Below are 24,598 nucleotides of genomic sequence, written 5' to 3'. Positions count from 1 at the left end.
CACAAAACCCCGGGCCCTCTCATTCCTTCCTACGTTCGCTCCTTTCTTGGTCACCAGAACCCCCATCTCCTCGTAACTGCTTAGATTGTTGACCTGTGGCCTGGGGTTTCAGACTGTGATTGCAAAAGATGAATTCCCTCGGGAATCATTAGAAAAGATGATGCATTTCTTTAAACTTTCTGAAAAGAAACATTCACATTGCTTTTGAAAAGGCTGAGAGGAGACCCCTATGTTAAGTCAAGGAGAAAGTAGAGGATGTCGTATCAGATGAAATGTGCCTGTGACCCTAAGTCTGACTGAGCTGAGCTCTGCCAAGTTCCCCGCAGCGCTCGGAGAGCCCCGCAAACCGCAGTAACAACTTTGCTTTTACTTGCAGTTTGACTAAGACCACTTTCACGGTCTCAAAACGTCCTACAGCACTTCTTAAAAGTCTCTTAAGTTGAGGTTCCATGAAAACGCTCATCCATTAAGACAAGGCGTATAAACCACCCTCAGCTAAGCGGGAACCAGCCTTGCTCCCCGGCTGGCAGTGCTGGAGGTGGAAGGTGGGGGAGGGTGCGGGCAGGAACTCCTTCCTGCCTCCCTGCTCCGGTCCAGCAGCGCGCTGACTGTATTGCCAAGAGCATGTTAGTCTGACAGTCTGTGGGCATGTGAATACTTTGGGGGCAAAATGTAGGTCTTGCTCAGTTTCTAGGTTAAGTTAATGAAGAGGGTCATGTGAAAGAAGTCCCATGGGGGTGAGACAGCCCTGCTGTCAGGCTGCGCCGCCTCCAGTGTCCTCACACGGCAGCGAACGGAGGTGCCCCTGTCGCTGTCTGCTGGCATCACCCTCCACTGGTGTCACAAGCTTTTAAGAGTCTTAACCCACACTTAGCACTCCATTGCTACTGGTCTTCCATGTTTGTAAAAACAATATTAGTTGTTCTTTAAATTCTACTTATCAGCTACCCAGCCATGTAGATCGGGACATGGATCACGACCTTTTTGTGTCAGGCTCAGAGGAGAAGTGTACAGAAGGACCCTGCAATGCATGCAGTTTCCAGATGCTGTGTCAGCCTGTGTGTCCTGGGGGGCAGAGGAGCACCGAGCACCCTGCTTAGCAGGCTCTGACAGGATGGGGCATTGCTTTCTGGTCGCATGCAGGCTCTCTGGGCTGTGAATTCACATCATTCCTTCTGAGAACTCAAGTTTCCTCTGTGACTGCCTCCTGCCTCCAGCCCTCCTAGTCAGGCTCTCCCTGCCCTTAACACACTCACGAGGGCTTAAAGTTGACAGTGCTTTTGAATATGGGGGGGCCAAAGGGGCATTTTATTCACTTGTTTCCAGATGTCCCTTGAGTTAGGCCTCAGAAATCCTGGGGAACAGATTTGGTGAGTAAAACATTTGCGGCCCAATGGCAGAGCCTGGGGAGGACCTCTGTCACTTTGGCCACTGGAAAAGCCCTTCCTATTCAGTCGGAGCCGACAGGACTCTCCTGGGGTTGGTTCGGCCTGGGTGTCACTGGGAAATGGACTTTGAATGCTTAAGCCAGCCAGGAAGTGGGGGCACTGGGACTCCTCTCTAACAAAAGGCAGCACCTACTGCCCCCTCCCAAAAAAAAAAAAAAAAAAAAAAGCCTTGCGCCTCTCCTGCCATTTCTGATCGTCCTCGCACGGTGACAACTACTGCCTGCTCAGAACCAGGTCTGAGCTTCCTGCTGCTGAGTCCCGTCCTCCGGCCAGAGCGAGCGGGACAGAGTCGAGTCTCTACTTCCCACCTGTGTCCACCACAGATGCACTGTGCGGCCCATCAGTGTCACACGCACTGGCGCCCAAGCCCCAGGAGGGAATTTAGCCACCAAATTCCAGAAAGAAGAAAGAAAAATTGTGGAGGTTGGGCTAGTTTCTGTGTTGGCAGGGGGGTTGGCTCTGGACGGGTTTAAGCAGGTGACTGGCCTGAGGAGCGCCCCACCTCCCAGGTGAGAAATGTTAACATGGGTGGACTTTCACAGTTGTAATTAATTTCCTGTAAATATTTATTACTTCACATGTAATCTGTTATAACCTGCAAGTAACATATTAATGGGATAAAAACTAAACAGTTTGACTTGGTTTGACAGCTTTTGTGACTATATGCATGAATAACTGCGCATGCCCACTCAGCACACCCGCAGAGTGAATGCTTTCTGCTGGTTAGGTTCCGTCATCGACGGGTACAGTGCCAGCACCTGGACACGTGTGCATGCTGGTATTCCAGGTGACCGGGGCTGTCTGCAGCCTCCCCATGGAGGTGACATGGTGTCTGAGGCATCAGCATCTGGCCCTAGCCCCTCACTCACTGACCCAACAGCTAGGCGCTGGGCACCCTGCACAGGTCAGACTCAGAAAGGGAATTGTGGCTTTTGAAAAATAAAATTGTAACATGTGGAGCTGCCGAAAAGGAATTTTGACCGATGGGGCCAGAAAACAAAATTGATAGCTTAAAAAATATTTTTAAATGGTGTATTTAATACCATTTACTTTATCACTACTGCCTGTTGCTCCCCCTTTAGTCTGTTCTCAAGCTCCCCGTGAGACCTGGAAGCTGAGCATCAGCCCTGAGGCCTCTCTTTAGCTGCAGTGTGACCGAATGCTGTGCCCTGGCCAGGTGCCCTTTCCTGCAAGCTGTGTATTCTTAGAAAGGCCTTCCCCCCTCCCTGGTTGCAGCGACTCTGTTTACTGAGGACCTGGCAAAGAGGAGCAGCTGGGTCCTTCTGGCCTCCACTTCCTGTGAGCCTGTGCTGGTTCCAGAACAGGGGCCGGAAAGCACTTCTGCTCCTGCTCCCTTCTGCCTGCCTGGTGTCTGCACGGCCACTGCCATTCACCAAAACCTCAGTCCTAAGACTGTTCTCTGGGATTCAGACCTCCTTTCACTTAGAGTGAAAACCATACAACCATCAACATTTGTTTTTCCTGCAAATAAGTTTGCTCATCATTGTCCCAAAGAAGCTTGAAATTTAACTTTTATAAACACAATTTCAAAAAACTAAATACAGAATTCAGTGAGCCCTTCATCACCCGAAAAGGGAAGAAATTTTAAGTATTTTCAAAGTTTTGTAAAGGACACGGAAATGTATTTATACCCAAAAGGATTAAAAAAAAAAAAAACAGTTTGGCACTTTAATTGGAAGCTTCTCTTTAGTCACAAAATATTTCACATCGAGGATCCTGAGTTCTTAATATTTTACGTTAAAGAGGGATTGGCTTTATATGCAGATTTTAACTGTCACCCTAATGCCTTCTCCTCTCAGCTGAGACTATGACCAGTTCCCAGTGCCCTGGTGTAACAGCCCCCCACCCTACCTGAAAAGCCTCGGGGAAGAACGCTGCTGAGAACTTACAGGTTCTGAAAGTATTAGCACACCCACACCATGTTTCCCATCATTTGTGATCGGCTCAGCTCTTCTCCCTTCTGCCATTCTTAAGAGTGGAATTACTACAATGCTCAACCAGTGAATACTTCAGGGCTTTCTGTGAGGGTTTCCACAGATTTCACTCTTGGAAGTGTCACACCTCTTCCCTGGCCTCTTCATGACACCACATCCCTACCCGTTGTGAGCTCAGATAGCAGACTTCCAACCCTGGAAGTCACCTCACCTGAGATCACTGTTCTCCCCCGCAGCAGGACACAGCAGGCCATGGCAGCTCAGCCCTCCCACGGCGCTTAGGAGACGGGTGCACATTGTACTGGTGTACAGTTTTGTGTACTTGTACCCTGTGCGAGCAACTTTCGGCGAGCTTTTCCTTTCCACACTTGAAAACTTAAGTGAGAGTCAGCCTGAAGTAATCTAGTAAAACCACTCGTTCTAGGTTCTTGTCTTGACGGGAAGACGTGACATAAACCCAACATGACCACCTTAGCAAGTCTCTCAAATTTTGTCTGCTGGGAAAGGCCCAGCCTCGTTCTTTTGCCACTTTGAGTATTCGCGTTTCTCTATAAAGAGAAGAGGTCTCTCTTCTCTGGAGCCCGTCAACGGCGGGCTCTCACCAGAGCAGCAGTAAGTAGCCACCCCCAGGCCCACCTGCTGGAATGTGCCGGCCTCTCCGGGTGTCGTGTGCGGGCTCCCGAAGACGCGGGCTCCCCGTGGTGCGCGAAGTCTCTGAACACGATGTTTACTTTCTTCAAAATAACCTGTATATCAGAGCAAGCAGTGTAACTATTACTTAGAGGTTACTGCAGGGATTTTGTGACAGAGTTTGTGTGCATTTTTTAAAAACCTTATCCAGACATCCCTTTTTAAGACAGGGAGATAGCTTTGGGTACAACATTGAACCCTGGCACCCACGTAACAAGGAAGTATTTTTAAAGACTAATACATCTTTTTAAAAGCTTTAGTCATTTAACAGATGGTTTTAAAGACTGTATACGTGTATACAGTATCTCAAATAATGATCACCCTTATTCTAGTCCATTTATTGTTTTCCATTGAACAAACACTTAAATCAGGCTTCCCTCAATATCCAAATGTAGAACATTCCTATTTGGTAGGTTATTTTTGGGGTGTGGGAATGCTCAAAATTTTTTCCATGGGGGTTCCCACAAATGATCGTAGCGTTCCAAGACCCCAAAAATAATCTACCAATTAGGAAGATTCTACTTTCAGGTAGCAGGGGAACTTGTTCTTGGTAGAGCCGTCCTTGGGGACAATGACAAAAAATGGTAGTTCCATCTTGATCAGATCCTTTACACAGAAATCTAAGACTGTGGTGAGGCTTAGTGAAGGTGTAGTCTGGTCCCAGTGGTCAAATGGGGAACTATGAGGACTTGCTGGCAGGGGTCTGTGCAGTCCCACCAGCCACCGGGATTCCTCCCCCAACCCCCTCAAGTTGTGTGACAGCGTGGGGTCTCAGTCCTCGTCATCTTACAGTATCTGTGAGGCTGGCAAGGAAATATTTAGTCACAAGATACTTAAGAACTGGATCATCCCAGAGTATCGTGACCCAGGAAGGCTTTCAGGTCTCCTGGGAGTGAAACATGATATGGGCCCTGAGAGGTCAGCGAGGGGTCCTTCCCCAGGATGGATGTTGTGCCCACCACGAAGGAACAAAGTTTTGAAACAGTGGTTGCCATCGGTACGGCAGCCCACCTGCCACATTTCCCATGCCCTCAACTCCCCCTTATCAGTAGTCATGTCACATATTTCAGTTTTCATTTATAGAAAGCTAGGACTAGATTATAGATACTAAATTCACTACTGTGTTATGTTTATATTACAAAACTTCAAGTAAAATGGATTTTAGGATTTAATGTTAGTATTAATAACTTATTTACTGACATTGTTAGAATTCAAAACCAGTTAAATGAAAAGAATTAATTCGTGGGGTTTTCCTAAGTAATATTTATAAAAGGAGAAGTTTCTAAGTGGCTCTTCAACAATTATGATTCTCCTCACAAAGACATCTATCAGAGTGAGTATCTCACTTGAGCTACGAGACAAAAACATACCATGCCACACCTCGGGGCCCAGGGGTTGATCTATGAACAAAGTGAAAATGTGCATTTTCCTGCTGTAATATATTTAGAAATAATTCACAGCACACACTTATGCCACCGCTAATCATTTCAGCAGCCAGGTGATACATACGCAGAGAACAAGCATGTAGAATTTTTACTGGTGTTTAATTTCTGCACTAATGCTGAATGGTAACACTCAGATTCACAATCACACGCAGAAGCATGCCGAGGCCTCGGGGCCAGCTGACCGGGCACGGCCTCCGGACTCCAGCCAGGTCCTCAGGCTCTGGCCCTCCCGGAGTGCGGCCCACCCAGCGGGGCCACCTGTCAGGCAGCACAGTCCTAAAGAGCAGAGCCTCATCAGCTAAGCTTCTCTCTGACAATTCAAGACTTTTATGGTTTAATTTTGAGCCTTTTTTTAAAACAAACTTTCTGATCAACTGTTAGCTACATTTGAAGTGTTAATTTTGTCAAAATATTTATTCCTTTGTGTGCCATGCTAGATTCCCATGGATATAGCTGATCATTTCTATTTTGTAAATATTATCTAACTTTACATAAACTATATCATAATAAACTATTTTTGCATCACCCTTTGCAGCTGTGAATGAGGTTTTGTTTAACATACAAATGCAAAACATGCATTTAGGTCAAAAGCCTGAAACTGATCAAAAGCCTGGAGACAGAGTGGAGTTCTTGTTTTTACTTGTATAGCCTTTTTCTTGCAGTGTTTTGAAAGATTTGGATTGCCATCAGTTTTAAAGAGACTCCATATAAAAATCCAGAATTCACATTTACACACAATGCATAGTAAATATTTTATATTCAGAGTCTAAATTAAGATACATTGGCTCAGTTATCAAAACTCAGGAAGAGCACAAGGGACTATGGTAATGGCTCATGGGTGAACTGGTGGTGGGAATTTTACGGGAGTACACCTGAGAGGAGAAAGCGTGCAAACACACATTGTACAAAAGTGAACAATGACGTAAAAATATAGAGAGAGATAAATACTAAAAAAAACTAAGGTCAGGGGGCAATGAGTGATGCCTTCATCTTAATATTTATGTTAAAGTTTTGTCTACGAAAGAAAATGCAATCATCACCCAATATACATATACACACCACAAACAAAATTTCACAAAATAAGGAACCCTTGCTAGCGTAAACGGACGCCTCCATTCTGTTTCATTTTCTAAGTCTCATCACTAAGAAATTTTCAGTTGTGTATGTGTATGTACAACCTTTACAATGACAGGTATGAAAATGGGATCCAAACTTTCAGAAAAGCAGAAAAAAAAGTCTGACTACCCACTAGAAATCAACTGAGGGAATTTATGAAACTTAGCCAAAAAACACTTAGGAGTCATTAGAAAGGATATTTCTTTTCCTTGTGCTATACCAGTTTAAGAATGTTTCAATAATTATATTGCCATTTTGTTAGAAATTCTAGGCAAGTGTACGCAGGTTTTGGACATTGACCTAACAATGATACTCTAATAGCTTTAACACTTTTTTTTAAAAGCTATGTTAGTGCAATTTTAAAAATCAGCATTCAGAAAATCCAACATCCTTTCATCATTAAAAACACTCAACTATACCTAGAAGGGAACTTACCCCATATGATAAAGGACATCTATGAAAAACCACAGCTAACACAATAATGGTAAAAGACTGAAAATTTTCCCCCTAAGATTAGGAAAAGGCAAAAATAATGTGCTCTCACCATTTCTATTTAATAGTGAACTAGAGATTCTAGCCAGGGAAATTAATCAAGAGAAGGGAAAGGCATATCAGAAAGGAAAAAGTAAAACGATCTCTGCAGACAAAATGACCTTAATGGGAATCCTAAAGAATCCAGAAACCACATCTATTAAAACTAAAAAGTGAGCTGCAAAGCAGCAGCTTTGCAAGATATAAAATCAATATACAAAAACTAGTTCTATTTCTATAATCATATAATTTAAAAAACACAGAGAAATACAAAAACCACATCTTTTAAAGGACATTTAAGTAAATGGAAACATTCCATTTTCATGGATCAGAAGATTTCATATTGTTTAGATGGCAATACTCCGCCTTACTGGAGAGGGGCTTGACACAACCCCTATCTAAACCCCAGCTATTTTTGCAGCAGTTGATCAGCTTATCATATGGAAATACAAAGGTACCCAGAATAGCCAAAATAATGCTTGAAAATGAAAACAGGATTCATGCTATATTGGGCTTCCAAACACTATAAAGCTTAACTAATCGAGAGAGAGTGGTATATTAAGGATTGTGCCACGGTGTAGCATAGGAATTGACACCGATTAATGAAACAATTTAGAGCGCAAAAATAAGACCTTATATTTAGGATCAACTGATCTTCAACAAGCGTGCCAAGACCATTCAGTGGGGAAGGAACAAATCTTTAACAAATGGCGCTGAGACAACTAGACAGCCACAAGCAAAAGAAAAGATACAGCTGAACTCCCTACCATTCACACCATACACCAAAAGTTAGCCCAGGATGGATCACAGACTTAAGAGCAAAGAGTTAAAAATCTCAGAAGAAAACATAGGAGCAAATCTTTGTGACCTGGAGTTTGGACAATCATTTCTTAGATAAGACACCAAAGAATAGGCAACAAAGTAAAAAAGACAAAACTAATAACATGTAATGCAAACAGTACCATCAAGAAAGTGAGGACCTCCCTGGTGGCACAAGGGGTTAAGATGCAACCTATGAAGCTATCCGCAGCCTCTGCAGCACGAGTTCGATCCCCGGCCAGGGAGCTACCCACACTGCATAGCACACCTCCCCCTCTGCTCCTCTCAGCGGTATATTTCAGTCAGTCTGCCTGTTCTGTTCCCCACTCTGTCCCTGGTGAATCCTCTCACCCCCCGCCCCACACCTCTGGCCTATACCCCAGTTCTTGTACGCATATTTTTTTTTAAAGTGAAAAGTCAACCCAAAGGGGAGAGAAATATCTGCAAATCATTTGTCTGATAAAGGGCTTGTATCCAGAATATACCAAGAACCCTTATAATTCAATAAAAAAGCAACCCAGTTTAAAAATGGACGAAGGATTTGAATAGATGTTTCTTCAAAGAGACATAAATGGCCAGTGAATACCTAAAAAAGATGCTCAACATCATTAGTCATCAGAAAAAATGCAACTCAAGTCTATAAACACCACCTCACGCGGTGTGGGTCAGCTGAAACGTGAGGAACGGGAACCCACATGCACCGCTGCTGGGAAAGGGAAATGGTGCAGCCACTTTAGAAACAGAGACAAGCGGCTGAACAGCATGCTGTAACCCAGCCATTCCACTCCTGGGTATCTAACAGAGAAACAAAAACATTTCCACACAAATTCCCAATCATACATGAATGTTTCTAGCAGCATTATTTGTAATAGCCAAAGGCTGGAAACAAACCGCATGTCCAGCAGCTGACGCGCGGGTAAGCAAATGTCCACCCAGGCCACAGAAGGCTGCTCGGCAGTGAAGGGCAGAGGGGCGCAGACGCGCGCTACATGATGATGGCTTCAAAGGCCGGCTAAAGAGGAAGGCGGGCTTTTAAATGCCGCATGTTGTAGGGTTCCATTTTCAAATGAGGTATCATTGTTTACATCCTTAATTTGACAGCACAGGTTTTCTCCCTCGGGTGTGATCTCTGTGGTCAACTTTCAGGGGAATGACCTGTTTTGGTTTTCTTCCCTGGCAGTTATTAGAAGCACCTGTGGCAAGAGCCCAGTGAAGCCCGGCTTATTCCTCGGGGTGAGGCTTTAGGGTCCTCTGTTCGACAAGCAAAACCTGGCAGGCCGCAGACAGGGCTCAGGATGGACCAGAACAGCCCTATTTTTAAATGGCTCTATGTTATGTCCCTTTTTCACAGTGGTGCGTGTGGAACAAGATGTCTGAGAGTGGGGCCACAGCTCCTTCTGGGACGAGCTAGACGGGGTCTCTTCCTCCCAGAGAGGGCCGAGCCCTGGCCCAAGCTGTTCCTGAGGCCTGAGTGCTGCAGCACCCAGCCCAGAAGGGGCAGGCTGGGCCAGGCCCTGCCTCAGTAGCTCTGCTGGAGCGGGCGAGCCGGAGAACACTGCTGCCCTGCCTGAGGGCAAGATGCTGCTTTGTTGCAGCCGCCAAGCCAAGACTCAGGCAGAGGAGCCTTCCTGCACGGCGGCCGCACCCTGGATGCATCCTGGACAGTGTGGGGCCATCTGCTACACAGATCCTGGAGTGCAGGGCCCTAGGGACTCACTCCGGAATCCTGCCCGGGGTCTGCAGAAGGGCCACCCTGAGGACTGTGGTAGCTCGTTTACACAGGGCTTCTGGAGATCTGGAGGCTGAAATCTGAGATGAAGTCAGTGATAAAACAGCCCAGGTGAAAGGTGTTTCTGTTAGCGGGGCCTCGGGACAGGGAAAGATGCGCAGGGAGCAGAGGGGAATGAGAACACCCTTGTGGAAAAATGAGGGTGGGTGGGAAGAGCGGGAATGGGACAGAATTTACACAACCTTTTACACAAGAGTATCGCTGAGAATTCATTCCTGGCTTAAATCCAGCACATGCTGGCTGAGTCTGTCCTGCACCTGTGCTGTGGCAGGCCCTGGCAGCGCAGGAGTGAAGTAGTGGGAATGCAGCCACTGGGTTTGCCTGCGGGGGATGGCGTGGAGACACGGCCAGCTGGTCACTTTAATTGTGCCAGGGGTGAAAGTGCAATGGGGGGAGCGGATATAGCGGGGCTCAAGCTGTGCAAAGGACATTGGCCACTAGAGGACAGGTCACTGTGGCTTCGCACCCATAGGCACAATTGCAAGACTACTCAGGCTCAGGGAACAACAACAGGGTTTATTTAACAAACAGGCTATAAGAGCCTGGCATCTTACCCGAGTGTCCAGTGTCCAGGAGTCCCAAACGAAAGTCTGTTCATCCAAGAAGGCGCTGTCCCATCAACATGGGCCTGGAACTCGTTGCAACCGGCAAGCAGCAGGCCAGGGTCCAACTCACAGTCTGAAGGTCGGGATGGTTGGCACTGGATGCCGGACCAGACAGGACGCTGGACCAGACAGCAGCACCAGGAGGCAGTGCCAGACCTTTAGACACACCATGTTAACAACTTTCAAAAGTGACCTGGACCATCTACAGTGCAGGACAGCACTGGCCAGTAGTACTAGTCACTACTGTTCAGTAGGAGGTGGCAGTGTCACCCCAGTTACAGCTCTTTGAGTTGCTGTCCCACTCCAACAACAAACAGCTATTTGAGATACCAGGCCTGGGGCCTTTGGTGCTCCTTTCAAGAGCCGTCAGAGGCAGGCCGAAGGGCAGCGGTCCCCCATGTCTGCGAAGCCCTTTGGTTTCTCTGCAAAGCATTTCAGCTTCTCTTCTTCCTTTGGAGAAGCTGGATGCTGCTTCTTCGGAGGCCAGGAACAGACCACCCCACGCTGGCTCCTGACCTGCCTTATGTCCTCCTTCAGAGTCCCCCACCTACAAGTCTGACTGGGTCATTTTCAATCCTCGGGTTGATTGGACCATTTGGAATCTGGTCAGGTGCGAGCTATGAGCTCTGACCAGATTCCGCCATCCAGGCACCAAATCCACGGGCCTCTCTACTGGCTGCAGCTGCCGGGAGCCACAGTGCTGCAGTTGGTGGAGTGGGGCTCCACGTTCCTGCAGCCCAAGCCCACGTGGGCCTCAGGCGGTGGGTGGTAAAGTGCCCACCACCTGCTGCCACTTGCACTCCCCACAAGCTGTGCTCTAGGGCCCAGGGCTGGGGCCAGGGGGGTGTCTCAGGTTTCAGGGGAAGCACCTGTGAGCAGGTGATGCTGTTCTAGTCAGAGGCTTGAAGTTCTGTGGGTGTTGCTGGTTTTGTTCCCTGCTGGTACTGTGTGGTGTGGAATTGTCTTGTGGGAGCAGGAGAAATTAAAGTGCTTTTCTGGGGCCTCCCTGGTGGCACAAGGGGTTAAGTCGCAGCACTGTGAAGCTAACCGCAGCCACTGGAGCGTGAGTTCCATCCCTGGCCAGGGAGCTACCCATATGGCGCAGCAGACCTCTCCTGTCTCTCCTGCTGCTCCCCTCAGCAGTGTTTTTCAGTAGATCCATCTGTTCTGCTCCCCACTCTGTCTCTGGTGAATCCCCTCACTCCCCACACCTCTGGCCCATACCCTAGATCATGTATGCATAATAAATAAATCTTTAAAAAAAAAAAGAAAATTTTTCTTGGAAAAGTTAACTATTTTCAGAGACTTTTTGTTAGATTGAGTTCCCTAATGCTGTTAAAACAATGAAAATCATAAGCAATATTTATATAGGTATATTAAACAAAAATACCTTCACAATTCTTGAAACATCCGTCTGGATAGCTCAGCTAGGTGACCTCATATGCCCTTAACAGCTGTGCTCTCCTCTGAACACCAGCCAGAGACCTGGGCACTGTGGGCAAGCTTCAGGTGCACCCCCACCCCCCCGAGAATGGAAAAAGGCTGACGATCATACCAAGATCACACGCACATGTTGGAAAACACTTTAACAGGAGGTCCCCAGGTGCCACAGTCAGGACCAAGGGTTTCTAAATGGATGTATATGGCCCGCCCCCCAAGATGTATCTGTTTAATAAAGAGCAGCCACAATGTGAACGAGCAGTGGGCAAGAGCAAGGACACACGGTATTAACCTTCCAGAAAAACATTTATTTCAAATACGCAGGATGTTCAGGACAACAAACATGTTCTCAAGTCTTCTCCAGTTTTACTAACACACATGACTGGAGCACAGACTCGGGTAAAAAACACCTTTAATGTAAAACCATTTCCTGTACTTTCTAATCTGTACATTATCCTTTATATCTTCAATTAAATGGATAAAATTAACTTTGAGTTTACCTGACTAACACCTGAGTTAAAGATAACTTTAAAAACAGAAAAACAAGTCGCACTGACTGTCTCTCCAGGCGGCGCTGAGGGTGCTGGGGAAGGAGGGCCCCTCAGGACAGGCGACGGCACACTGTACAGGGAACATGACACGACGCTAGCGTGAGTCATCCGGGTGGTGTGCGAGGGGTGTGTGTGCGTGTGTGTGCGTGTACATGCAGATATACATGTAATGAAAAATACTGGAACTTTTCACAAATGTAAGACACCTGCTCTAAGACCCATGAGCACAAAATCCTGCCCGAGAATAACATCAGACCTGTCAGGAACCAAAGTCTGAAACTGGGCTCTCCGCGGGCGTGTCCCCGACGGCGTGTAACTCAGATGAATTACATCAAGCCAAGAGTGCGAATCAGCCAAGTCCCGCAGGTGTTACAGTTCAGGTCACTTCTAAATGCATATACCAACATTACCTTCCGCATGAAAACGTTAAAAACTAAAAGCTTAACATGGAAACAGAAGCCAATTCTAGCTGCTTACAGCCCTTCCGGACAAACCACACTCTCCACATGAAAACAAAAGGAAGCTGGCGAGGAGGAACATTCTCGTGTGCTTTTGCTTTAAAGAGCAGTTATGGACGTGAACCCCGGGAAGGGAGTGACCACTGCGCTGCGGGTGACTCATGAATGTGAGGGCACCCGGGGGCGCTCCCTGCTGTGCTGCACCAGGAGCTGGTGACCTGACAGAGAGACTGCCAGCATGGGGGTGCGGGGAGCGCGGCACAGCAGTGCCAGGTGGTGAGCGGGGCAGGAGGGCAGGAGGGAACACTCGCGGAGACTAAAGAAGGGCTCGTGGAGGCAGAGGATTGTCACATCAGGAAAGGGACTCAGACCTCCAACCCCGGAAGGGCACTGCGCCTCTTGTGCGCAGAGCAGGAGCAGAGCCTCCAGCGAGACGCCGGGCAAGGTGCCAGAAGTCACGCTGGGAAGAAGGTGAAGCTGACCTGACTTTTAGTGGAGGGAAAAACTGAAGACTCAACCCCAAACAACCAACTTGACGGGACAGGAACTCCCCTTTCCTCCTCAACCTCAACCATTCTTCACTTCACTTTTCAGTATTTTAATGAAGGAGAATTTAGTTTGTGACTTTCTTGCTCTGGGGTTCTCACTCACAGAACGCAGCCTGGCCCCAACACCCACGATGGGTCCAGACTGGGCTCGGGCCAGTCTGTCCTCTCTATAGTCTGGCCTGGTTTCAAGTGTGGGTACCAAAAGTCTTTCAGCGTTAGCCCCCATTCTCTCCTCCAGCTCTGCAGACAGAGACAACAGCACAGCTTCAGTGGCCTCTCTTCTTTTGTGGGAAAAAGGTATACTTCGTGGGGTTGAACTCTTCCCAAATATGCTCAAATTCTTCCAGAAAAAGCCTCACATACTCTTCATCCTCCATAATCAAAACATTTTCTCTATTGTTCTGAATGGCTTGCGTGGTCCAGTTGAGGGAGCCGGTGATCAGCACCTTCTTGTCCACTATGGCAAACTTGTGATGCATGTAGCCAAGGTCCTGGTCATGTCGAACCTGAATACCTGCAAAAAGGGCAAGTGATCCTTCACTATGGCCTCACGCGAGACTCTCATTCACACACGAGCTCCTCGTTGTGCGCCATTTTCTAGCAGCTACTAATTTTGCCATTTGTTTGCAATCTGGTGGGAAAGCAGAGCTTGTCATGCTTAACAAGGGGCAGGGGCTGAGTCGCACTCCAGCGTGAGAGCAGCACCCACAGTCCCAAGGGGAGGAGGGGCAGCAGAGACAACGGCAGACAGGCAGATATGCCCGATATCCTTGATAAGTAGAATGCGCCTGTGTGGTCTTGCATACAGTCTGATTTTGATAGTTGTCTGGGGGTCTGGAAATGCTATTGCCATTTGGACCTCCCCGGGGGCGCAGCAGTTGAGCGCCACCGGAGGAGGGTCCCGCATGGCACGCAGAACTCTCCTGCCTCCCGCTGCTCCCCTCAGCAGTGTACTTCATCCATCTGCCTGTTCTGCTCCCTGCTCTGGCTCTGGTGAATTCTCTCGCCCTCCCGCGCTTCTGACTGTACCCAGTGCTTGTGTAAATAAATAAATAAACAAATAAATAAATAAATCTTTAAAAAAAAAATGCTATTGCCATTAAATTCTGTGGAACAAAAAAATTTGTTGTTTCCAGTAAGGACACCTTACTACTACCATCTTTAACATGACTCAATTTCTTCTAGAAACAACCCTCACCAGGTCCTGTGATTTGGTTGAGGTTTACCCACCCATGCCTCTGGAATCGAAATCTACAGCATAACCCTGCAGAATTACTGATTCTGGAAGAGCCAAGCAGTACTCCCATCAGAGGTGAATGAGCACAAATCACTGGCTGGGGTTCCCCAGCCTTTAAACTCTCACTTCTGCCAGGAGCTGGTACGTCACCGTATGAACACCACCAGGCCAGGAGCTGCATCCCATTCTGTAAGAGGAAGGGGCGAGCCTGAGAGGGCAAAGAGAACCCAAGAAACCAGGCCCTGAGGGTGTCAGAGTGAGGGGTTCAGTGGCACTGGATCCCTAGTTTGGATGGACCTTGACCTTGACCACTGTTAGCAGTTACTCATACAAAAACTATTCTTCGCATGCCCTGCATCCTTCAGAGAGCCTGAGGTGGCTGCATTTTGTGTTGCTGCTGTCTCTCCTCTTCCCCACATTGTTTTCAAACTCTCTAGGGCAGGGCCTTGCTTCCTGTCCACCTCTGCATCAGCCCTGGAGTAACGCTGGCTTCCATAATTAGTCACTCAGTGAATGAGACCATTAGACGTGTGATTTAAGAGTTTAAAATAGCCTGCTTTGCAATAGGGTTGCCAGACTTAACAAATAAAAATGCAGGATGTCCAAATTAAATGGAATTTCAGACAAACAAGAAATGATTTTTGAAGGTATCTCCCATGCACTACTTCTGAAAAGACGCTACAAATTACTTGTAGCTTCTGTGAAATTCAAATTTACTAGGCATCTTGTATTTTTCCCAGCAACCTTGCCTGGAAAGCAGCGTCCTAATCCCAGGGAATCCTGACGACATGTCTCACACACTACAACCAACCTACCAGCAAGTTCCATCAGCTCAACCTTCAAAACAGAAGAGACCATTTCTGGCCACGCCAACACAATCACAAGGCTCTCCCCTCCACCTCCCGGCTCCCATTCTGACCCATACCACCCACTGCTACCCTGAAACCCATTCTTCTCAGAGCAGCCTGGACAACCCGTGTGGGGTCTTCTGTGCCTCTGCCAGGCTCACCATCCTCTAAGCACTTTCTGTCTCACACTCCAGGGTCCAGCCCACTGCCTCCACTCTGAATGAAACCCATATGCCCCGGTGCCCTGGTCTCTCGTCATTACTACTACCATCTTTGGCATAGGAGATTTCTTCCTATTCCTCAAACACACGGAGTTAGCATCTGTACTTGCTGTTCCTCAATCCAGAAGGCTCTCCCTCCAGATACCTCTCTCATAGCACTGTTATGCTTCAGTTTCTCTGCCCTTCACCCTGTTTTATTACATTTCCTGACCCTTATGACGATCCAACTTTAAGTGTCAGGCTTTAGTCCCTTCCCGCTGGGAAGACACAGTACCTATACTGTGTCTCTGGTCCAGGAAAACACTGGCACACAGGCACATTTGTTAAATGATGAAAATGGCTGAGGTGCCATCAGAGGAGATCAAGCCTTAGGTGGGAGCCTTATCTTGGTGACCTTTAAGATTCTTCCCAAATGTCAGAGTCTAAGATTTCCTGAAAAATACTAAAATCTTTTTTTTTAGATTTATTTATTTATTTATACATGCACTGGGTATGCAACAGGGTGGTCCCCAGGAAAGGGGGAGGTTCCCTGCCCCACCCAAGGGAGGGTGGAGCTGAGCAGCAAGAGAAGAAGCTGCAGGAAGAGACGGAGGAAGGAAGCAGGATGGAGCAAGGAGACCTGGAGGAGGCACATGGAGCCTAGAGACACGTGAAGAAACTGCGCTTGTCTTTTGGTCATGGACTAGGTGACACAGATGTGGGTGAGACCCGTGGGGAGGTGACAATGGCAGCTTTTATCTTGATGTTGATTTTGCTCTTTTCCTTCCGGGCTTGTCTGGTTATTTCTGACCCTTTGCTGTGGGTCCCCACTGGAAGATGCTTTAGACTTGTGGCAGGCTTTGGGGCCTTGTTCTGGGCCAATCCCATTTGGATGGACTTTTACCCACGAGGGGACGGGTAACTCTGGATGCTTCATTTAGAAACTAAACTCTTTGCCTTACCTGTATTGTTTCCTAGTTTTATTAAAGTTCCTTCCCATTAAAGTCTCCTATGTTTTGTGTTGATGCGGCGGATGGCAGAACCCATTTAGAATAGGCAGGTTTGCGGGGTTTGGGCTGCCCCTCTCCCTGTCCTATAACAGGTACAGTCAGAGGCGCCGGACAGTGAGAGAATTCACCAGAGCCAGAGCGGGGAGCAGAGCAGGCAGAAGGACCGAAGTACACTGAGGGGAGCAGCGGGCGGCAGGAGAGGTCTGCGCGCCATGCGGGACCCTCCTCCGGTGGCCGGGGATCGAACCGGCGCCTCAGAGGCCGCGGGCAGCCTCGCAACCCAGCGCTCAACCGCTGCACCACCGGGGAGGCCCAAAAATAATAAAATCTTAAAGATTTTCTAAAAGCTAAACGTATCCATGTTTTCCCCTCGAACCTGCCAGCAGATGCGGGACGGCTCGTGACCACCAGGAAGAGCGGTGGATATCCTCCACGTTTAGACTGCCTTTCCAGCCCTGCCACAGAGGCTGCGGGTCACTCCCAGCTAGAGAGCCCCAGGTGGAGTGGGGGAAGCTGAGCCTGGCCCAGAGAGGCAGCTCTGCCTCCCAGCCAGTGAAAGGCCAGGAGTGCTTGTGTGAAGAGGGGAGGGGCCAGGACAACACTCAAGGGCGCTTCAAGACTGGATCACCGTGGCCACAGAACTGGCAGGTCAAACAAATGCTTGTGCAGAATGACTTTCCTGGGTGACTGAGAGAAGCACGAAGTTCAGGCTCTGTGCAGCTAACATTCACAATACAGGGAACAGAGTTTGCAGTGCACATTAGCACATGTGCTGACAAACTGAGAGGTAGAAGAATCAATGCAGACCCCACACTTTCTATTTCCCAGTGAGTTGGGTAGGTAGGGCAGAGATGTCTCCCCCCAGCCTTCTGCAACTGGAGAAACAATTACATCAACTGCTCAACCACTAAACATTTAAGCCTCACTTCTCAGAACATTACTTTTGTTCATTTCAGAAGCCCCGGCCTGAAATTCACTAACAGTTAAGTGAAACGCCTTCTTCCTGCTTAACCCCTCAGTCCTGAAGTCCAGCCTTTACCATCTTTGGTGGCCTGCAAGCAGGCAGGCATGCAGATTTGTTAACCTTCACCTTAGATTTCCTGAGTGCTGCCAGGCCAAACCATCATCACTTCACACTGCAGTAGTGAAAATCTAAGGATATAGCTGCTGCCCCACCCCAGGCAGGGAATGAGGTATAGCAGAGTTAGGGCTGCTCCCCAGTGTCGCCTCACAGGGTGGCAGCGTTGGGAGCAGCACAGGATGAGGGACAGATCTGTCCACTCAAAGTCCATGTGAAGCAATGAGAAGCCTAGAGGGGCTACATGGGAAATAATGTGCAGCCTGGATCCAAAGGCAGTCTTGGATTTATTAGCATCAAGTACAAAGGTGAGCAAGTAAGTAGGGCGTGTACATGGGGTGGGGAGAGGGGCGGGAGGGATGGGAAGCAGTTTGGGGGATGTAAACTAGGGTGGAGTGACCAGGGGCTATTGCCTGGGGGGCTCCACTGTTCCAGCTGGTCAAAGCACATTATTTCTATTTTATTATCTGCCTGCTCTTTTCAGCAGATACCGATTTCCCAGAATGTTCCTCATGCCAGGACTTTTGTCCTTGGTGAGAGGCCCCCACAAGACCTACACCTAGCTGGCAAACAGGAACTCTGGGACAAGACAACATTCTGGAGAACAAGGGGGGCCTGGGGCTCTCACACCCCCGAATTCCTGGGGAGGGCCCCGCCTCAGGGAATTCCCAAACCTTCCTCCACTGGCTGGGAAGGCAGGTCCTTCTCATTCCTTGGGGCTCACACTCAGCAGCCTGAGACCCCTTAGCAGAGCAGCTCTGGAAGCTGCTGGCTCTGCTCACCAAGGCCTGTCCCCTCCACGCCCCCCCTTGACTTGGGGTTTCTCCCAGATAAAACTACCCTCACCCTACAAAACCACCATAGGAAATAAACGAGATCTCATCTGTCTTCAGGCCTCTGACCCAAGCATCGGCCTTTGACATTCAGCCCTCTGCCTCTGGTCCTGGGGCTCAGCTCATACCCCGCCCTGTCTGAGACTCATCCCCCAACGGGCTCGTGAGGCCCCAGGCCTGGGGTCCCCAACGCCTTGCCCCCGGCCTACCTGCCTTGCGGAGCAGCCCGATCTGCGAGCCGTTGAGGGCCATGTAGTCACAGTCGGTGATGACCCGGACGCGCACCCCGCGCTGATGCAGCAGCTGCACGGCGCGGCCCAGCTGCGGGCTGGAGAAGGCGAAGAGGCAGAGCTCGAGGCTGGTGCGGGCGGCCAGCAGGGCGCGCAGCAGGCGGCTCAGCGAGCTCTCGCCGTGCGGCAGGCTGCACCGGCAGTCCGTTGAGGGCTCCGCCGTCCCCACACCCGGGGCCTGCAGCAGGGCCTCGGTGCAGGTCACCTGCGACGGGAAGAAGAGCACCTCGCGCCGCGACCGCGACCGCCTCCCTGCCCGCAGCCAGCGCAGCACGGAGGGCAGCGCCTCCAGGGCCAGCGTGAGGCCTACTGCCATGGCGGCCGCCACCTGCCAGCGCAACGGCCCCATGCTGCCGGGAGGCCACTGTGCCCACTGCGCCTGCGCGCCCCTAGGCCACGGCGTCCAGGGGCCACCACGCCTGCGCACCGAAGGGCACGTGCGCCTGGTGTCCACTGCGCCTGCGTACTGGCTGGTCACGTGTCCACGCGCCTCTTCAGGGTATTTGGGCTTGGTGCCCACCAGAGGCAGGTGTCTGCGGCCCTACGGGCCCCCACCCCTGTGCACTTGCGCCCCTGCCAGCCAGGTACACTTGGCCACAGGCACCCTGCCCTGCTACAGTGCATGCCAGCGCCACACCCATCGAAGCCAGACTAAGCCCAGACCCTCCTCCAGCCATAGAGCAGCATAAGGACCTCCTCTCAGTTCACACCTCCTCTCTCCAGAGTGGGATCAGCTAGGCAAGGCTTGGAAGATCCAAGAAACGAACAGAATGTCAGATAAACCAAGGAGGTTTAGTAGGTGGCAGGATTTGACCCCAACATGCTGAAGACCACAGCGTGGTGGGGACAGCCCCAAGTCAGGGATTTAATCTTTTGTGTTTCTTCTGATCCTCCCTATATATTCCCTTATTTGAAGACATTCGTTCCACTTTAAGCATAAACTGAGTGGAAACTAAGTCAAAGGTGCTGTCTTAGCAAGCACCGGTTCCACCTATCCCTTGGGAGGGGCTGTTACTTCTCACAGGGAGGAAAAAGAGAAGAGAGTGGGAATTTCCTGTCTTCTTTCCTGAACCCTGGTCAGGAATTTGCATGATCTGTGGTCTTTAAATGAAAATGACAGTCCTCTACAGTTTCCTTTCTGTAACAAGGGGACGGTCTCCTTGACTGCCATCAGTTGAAACATCAACCCCTGGGTGGGAAAAAGCAGTTTTGGAAGTAACTTTGGAAGACCATCTTTTTACTACAATCTATAAGACTGAACATAAAAGGACTGCATACAAATATTATACTTGGTGAATTTTTTTCCTCCTGAAGGGGAACTCGTTAACAATTATGAAATTGGGCTTCCCTGGTGGCGCAGGGGTTAAAGACAGAGCTATTTCAAGCTATTACCAGCCACTGCAGTGCAAGTTCTAGTTCGATCCCCAGCCCTCCAGGGAGCAGCCTATATGGCGCAGGAGACCTCTCCTGTCTCTCCTGCTGCTCCCCTCAGCAGTGTATGTCAGTCAATCTGCCTGTTCTGCTCCCCACTCTGTCTCTGGTGAATCCTCTCACCCCCCGCACCTCTGGTTTACAGCCCAGTTCTTTCAGGCAGAAAGACTGACATACACTGCTGAGGGGAGCAGCAGTCAAGATAGGAGAGGTCTGCTGCGCCATGTGGCTTGCTCCCTGGGCTGAGGATCGAACTCATGCTGTAGTGGCTGCAGATAGCTTCATAGTCCTGCAGCTTAACCCCTTGTGCCACTAGGGAGGCCCACATTAGTTTCTCAAATCATGTATAAAACAAAAAGTAGTTACAAACTAGTTACAATAACAATAGTTTTTATAATTGTCTATGTTTGGTTTTCACTTGAGACCTTTATTTCTGTGTATGGCTTTGAGGTATTGCCTGGTCTCTTTCCATTTCACCTTGGTGGTTTCTCCCTAGAGCATTTCATGATCAGGCCTAGTGGTCACAAACTTCTTCAGCTTTTGCTTATTGGAAATTCTTGCTCACATCTTCCTTCCTTTTGGGAGACAAAATATCAGATACAGGATTCTTGGTTGACATTTTTTTTCTTTGAGCATTTTTCTTCAGTATATAGGCACCGTTTTCTGGCCTCCTAAGTCTCTGATTAGAAATCTGAGGATAACTGTTCTCTGCCCCTTTCTCTCTTCATCTGGGACTCCATGATCTAAATGTTGGTCCTCTAGGTGGTGTTGTATCCCATGGGTCCCTTTGGCTCTATTTGCTTTCAACCTTTTTCATCTGTTCCTTAGTCTCAGTAATAGTCCATTGTCCTATCTTCAAGTTCATCGATTTTTCTGTCTGCTCAAACTTTCATTTGAATCCTTCTAATGAACTTTACATTTCAGTTAGTTTTCATTCCACACTTGTTTTTTTCATTTTCTTTGTTGCTATTCCCATTTTGTTCACACACTGTTCTCTTGACTTTTTCCACATCTTCCTTTAGTTCTGTGAGCATTTTTAAGATAGTTCTATCTGCCATGAAGTCTTTTTCAATGACTCTGGAATCTTTTGAGTAGAACATACTTCCCTGTCTCTTTACAGGGCTTGTGACTTTTAGACACTGGAAACTTGGGCCTAATGATGAGAGAACTATAAATCAATCCCCCCTTCCACCGTTTGCTATTTATTTATTTATACAAGCACTGGGCAGAGTCAGAAGCGCGGGAGGGTGAGAGAATTCACCAGAGCCAGAGGGGAGAGCAGAGCAGGCAGATTGACAAAGTACGCTGCTGAGGGGAGCAGCGGGTGGCAGGAGAGGTCTACGTGCCAAGTGGGACCCTCGCCTGGCGGCCAGGGATCAAACCGGCGCTGCAGAGGCTGTGGCAGTTTCGCAGCCCAGAGCTCAACTGCTGCGCCACCGATGAGGCCCTGCTATTTATTTTTTAATTGTTGAAAACTGTCTCTGTGCTGAGCATCAACACAGTCATGCTCACCTCTTAGCACCTTGGCCGTCAGGAATGATCAGTGATCCTAGCACAGCTCCGCAGTAGTTGAAGGAGAGTCCTCTTTGCCCGCCTTGGCTCTCACAGGACGTGGCAAGCTGCCCCAGGAACGTGAGCACAGCTGCCTGCCAAATGGCTGAGGGGCTGGGGTGGGTAACCGCCACTGTGCTGAGTTGAAACTGCCTGAAATTAACAATTTAGCACCCAGGCCTTCCTCTGGAAGCTGCCAATCTTTAACAGACTCCAGAGATGCAAAAAAGTTCTGTCATCACTGGTATTATTTTTAACCACAGTATTTTCTGAAACTGATCTCTTATAAATTTTAGTATCAAACCAATAAAATCCCCTAGTCAACAGTATACAAAAATACATCTTTATTGTGTTTCAGTGTTCTTACAAGATACAGATACCTAGTCATATAAACTTGGTCTTCATGTTAAATATAAATTAAACAAACAAAATATAAACAAATCAGCAAAACTGCTGGAAAATTCCTCCAAATCATGAGTCCTTATGAAAAATGTACACTGGGATGATGAAGCTGTCATAGCAGCATACTCCCTTTGAAAAACTGTTACTGCAGCCAAATGGAAATGTTTCAAGAAGCAATAGAGGACAAAGTGCTATAAAATAAAACTATGGTAGTTTTTTTCACCTCCATATACTGAGTCAGGCAAGTCAAATGTCTGGATTTGACGCACTGGCACAGCATTATCGTCCTATGAAAAAGAGCAGGGACTTGTCCTCTACAGGGCAGTTTCACTGCCAAGCAGGGGCACATTAAGCCTTAGTAGTAATATGATTTCAGAACATGAATTCCAGAGGATCCAGAAATGAGGAATAAATCCATTCCACCCCAAAAGCCTTTCCCAGAGCCCTACACAGATTACAAAAAGTGACTAAGGATTGGTACAGGTACTGAAAATTCAAAACTGCAGCAAAACTCTACAAACATATACATATATCCTAGAATCTTGCTGAATTTCAAAACACAAAGTTTCAAACTTTAACCTCAAAAGAGGATATGGTATTGTAGCTGGGGCTGGCCTGTTATTCCGAAAAATGTTGAATTCTCCATCCTTGGGAGGCATCTGATGCATGTTTTCCTGTCAGCCTCTCCACAGGTGTGCAAATGCAGGGGACCTGCTAGCACGAGGCCTATTGCTTTCTGCAGAGATGGAGCAATTCAAACAGCCAGATGGGCAATGCTAAGAACGACAAAGGGCCCAATCCCACAAGAAGGCAAAGTTCAACCCGAAGTTTGTGTTACTTGCTGGGAAACAGCTCCGTGCCAGCAGTTCAGAAATGGGAGGATCGTCTGTGACTGCCTAGAAGACTTGCCTCTGAGCTCGATGGCAAGGATGGCCATCAACACGTCCCAGGAGGTGTACATGGGACACACTCCCAAGGTGGGGTCAATTACGAGGCTCTGAGGCCGTGGGGCTGCGGACAGTAGACATGAGGTGTGACTTGTAGGTTTTGCTCAGGCCCGTCATCCAGAACTTGAGCAGCTTGACATTGTCCTCTTCGGAGGCACCAAGGATACTCAGAAGCTTCTGTGTGTCTTCTTTGGGTCGACTGTCCACCTTGGTGAATTTAAAAAGGACCTTCACTTTGCTGTAGAAAAACAAAACAAAACACTCAGATACCGTGGCACCCTCACCAGAGTTCTGGTCCTGGGGCTTAAGTGGCTCCAGAGCTGGATTCAAACACCTACAAGACACAGCAGAGTGCAGCTCACACCTGCGTGTGTCAGGCTGCTCAGTGCCCGTCAATTCTAACCCTATAGCAGAGCAGGCGCACAAGATGGGAAAAGAAAAATTTTTTCCTTAAATGCATAAAAGGACTGGGTTGTTCTTTAGGTCACCATATTATTTTAGATCAGGACAATTAAGTTTGACAAAAAATTACTAAGAAGGCAGGAAGAAATAATTCTGCTTAATAAAAAGGGAACATCTGTTATCTGATTTTCAGATTTTTAGTTAATTAAGTGGCAAAAATAACAGCTTCCCTGGAGGTCGAGGTGGTCACCCCCTCTCACAGGAGCGGCCTGAGGGTAGGAAATACTGCATCACTGCTCAAAGTCATCCATAAGGTAAGTGGCAGAGCTGGTACTAAACCCTTCTCCAAACTCTCTCTCCGAGTGGCCACGGTCTTGCCTCTTTTTCTGGCAACAGCTTCAGATTTTCCTCAGCAGGATGCAGCGAGCCATCCTGTCAGGAAGCAGATTCCAGGAGCCAAGCAGCAGCACTTACTTCATCCACTCCTCCTTCAGGCAGACAAGGCACTGGTCCACCACATCCACAGACAGATTCTGGTTAGTCAAAGCAGCTTCCATTTTATTCAGGATGGTGGGTCCAACTGGGGATGGGGAGGGGGAAGAAGGTCAGCACAGGGGGAGTGAGAGGGACCCCAGTGCCTTCTTTCTACTTTCGTTCTGGTGAGAGGTAGACCCCATTTAGCAGCACCCACCTCGGTCTGCAGCTACTGGACTGCCACTGGTCACCACAAATTCATACTTGCTGAGGGACTGGTCATCCTCACACCCCGTGGGGTGCAGGCTGGAGCGGGTGGCTGCGTGCACCTCCACAACGACAGCAAATTCTGTGGCAACACAAAACACACTGCTCTGGGAAGTGCTCCTCATGGTCTCCTGATAAAAGTCCACCTTATCCTGCCCTTCTAAATGATCTTAACGTCAACTAAGGAAAATACTGGTGAAAAGTCTCCTAAGATCAGTGCTTTGGTATTTCAA

The 24,598-nt window shown here is 48.4% G+C and overlaps 2 protein-coding genes across 5 annotated transcripts in view; both read right to left on the bottom strand.

Annotated features, from left to right (window-relative positions):
• Nucleotides 1–12,105: 12,105 nt before the first annotated feature.
• PLD6 (phospholipase D family member 6) lies at nt 12,106–19,240 on the bottom strand. The gene is made up of 2 exons (XM_037492559.1): nt 18,811–19,240; nt 12,106–13,909 (listed from the first exon to the last, which is right to left on the bottom strand). The coding sequence occupies exons 1-2, from the start codon at nt 19,238–19,240 to the stop codon at nt 13,662–13,664; spliced, it is 678 nt and encodes a 225-aa protein (XP_037348456.1). The 3' UTR covers nt 12,106–13,661.
• A 2,953-nt stretch (nt 19,241–22,193) lies between these two features.
• The window catches only part of LOC119230352 (folliculin), a 55,888-nt gene continuing 53,483 nt past the window's right edge, over nt 22,194–24,598 (bottom strand). For all 4 annotated transcript variants that reach the window (XM_037491383.2, XM_037491384.2, XM_037491382.2 and 1 more), the window contains 3 exons: nt 24,316–24,447; nt 24,099–24,204; nt 22,194–23,460 (listed from right to left, as the gene is read on the bottom strand). In XM_037491383.2, coding sequence (XP_037347280.1) covers nt 23,259–23,460; nt 24,099–24,204; nt 24,316–24,447 — 440 coding nt within the window. In that variant the 3' untranslated portion in view covers nt 22,194–23,258. The remainder of the gene's footprint in view (nt 23,461–24,098; nt 24,205–24,315; nt 24,448–24,598) is intronic.

The sequence above is a fragment of the Talpa occidentalis genome, unplaced genomic scaffold, assembly GCF_014898055.3.
Source record: "Talpa occidentalis isolate TD23 unplaced genomic scaffold, MPIMG_talOcc4v2.1 talOcc4.7, whole genome shotgun sequence".
Taxonomy (NCBI): domain Eukaryota; kingdom Metazoa; phylum Chordata; class Mammalia; order Eulipotyphla; family Talpidae; genus Talpa; species Talpa occidentalis.
Note: the sequence above shows the minus strand (reverse complement) of the source record. Positions and strands in the feature narration are given on the sequence as shown.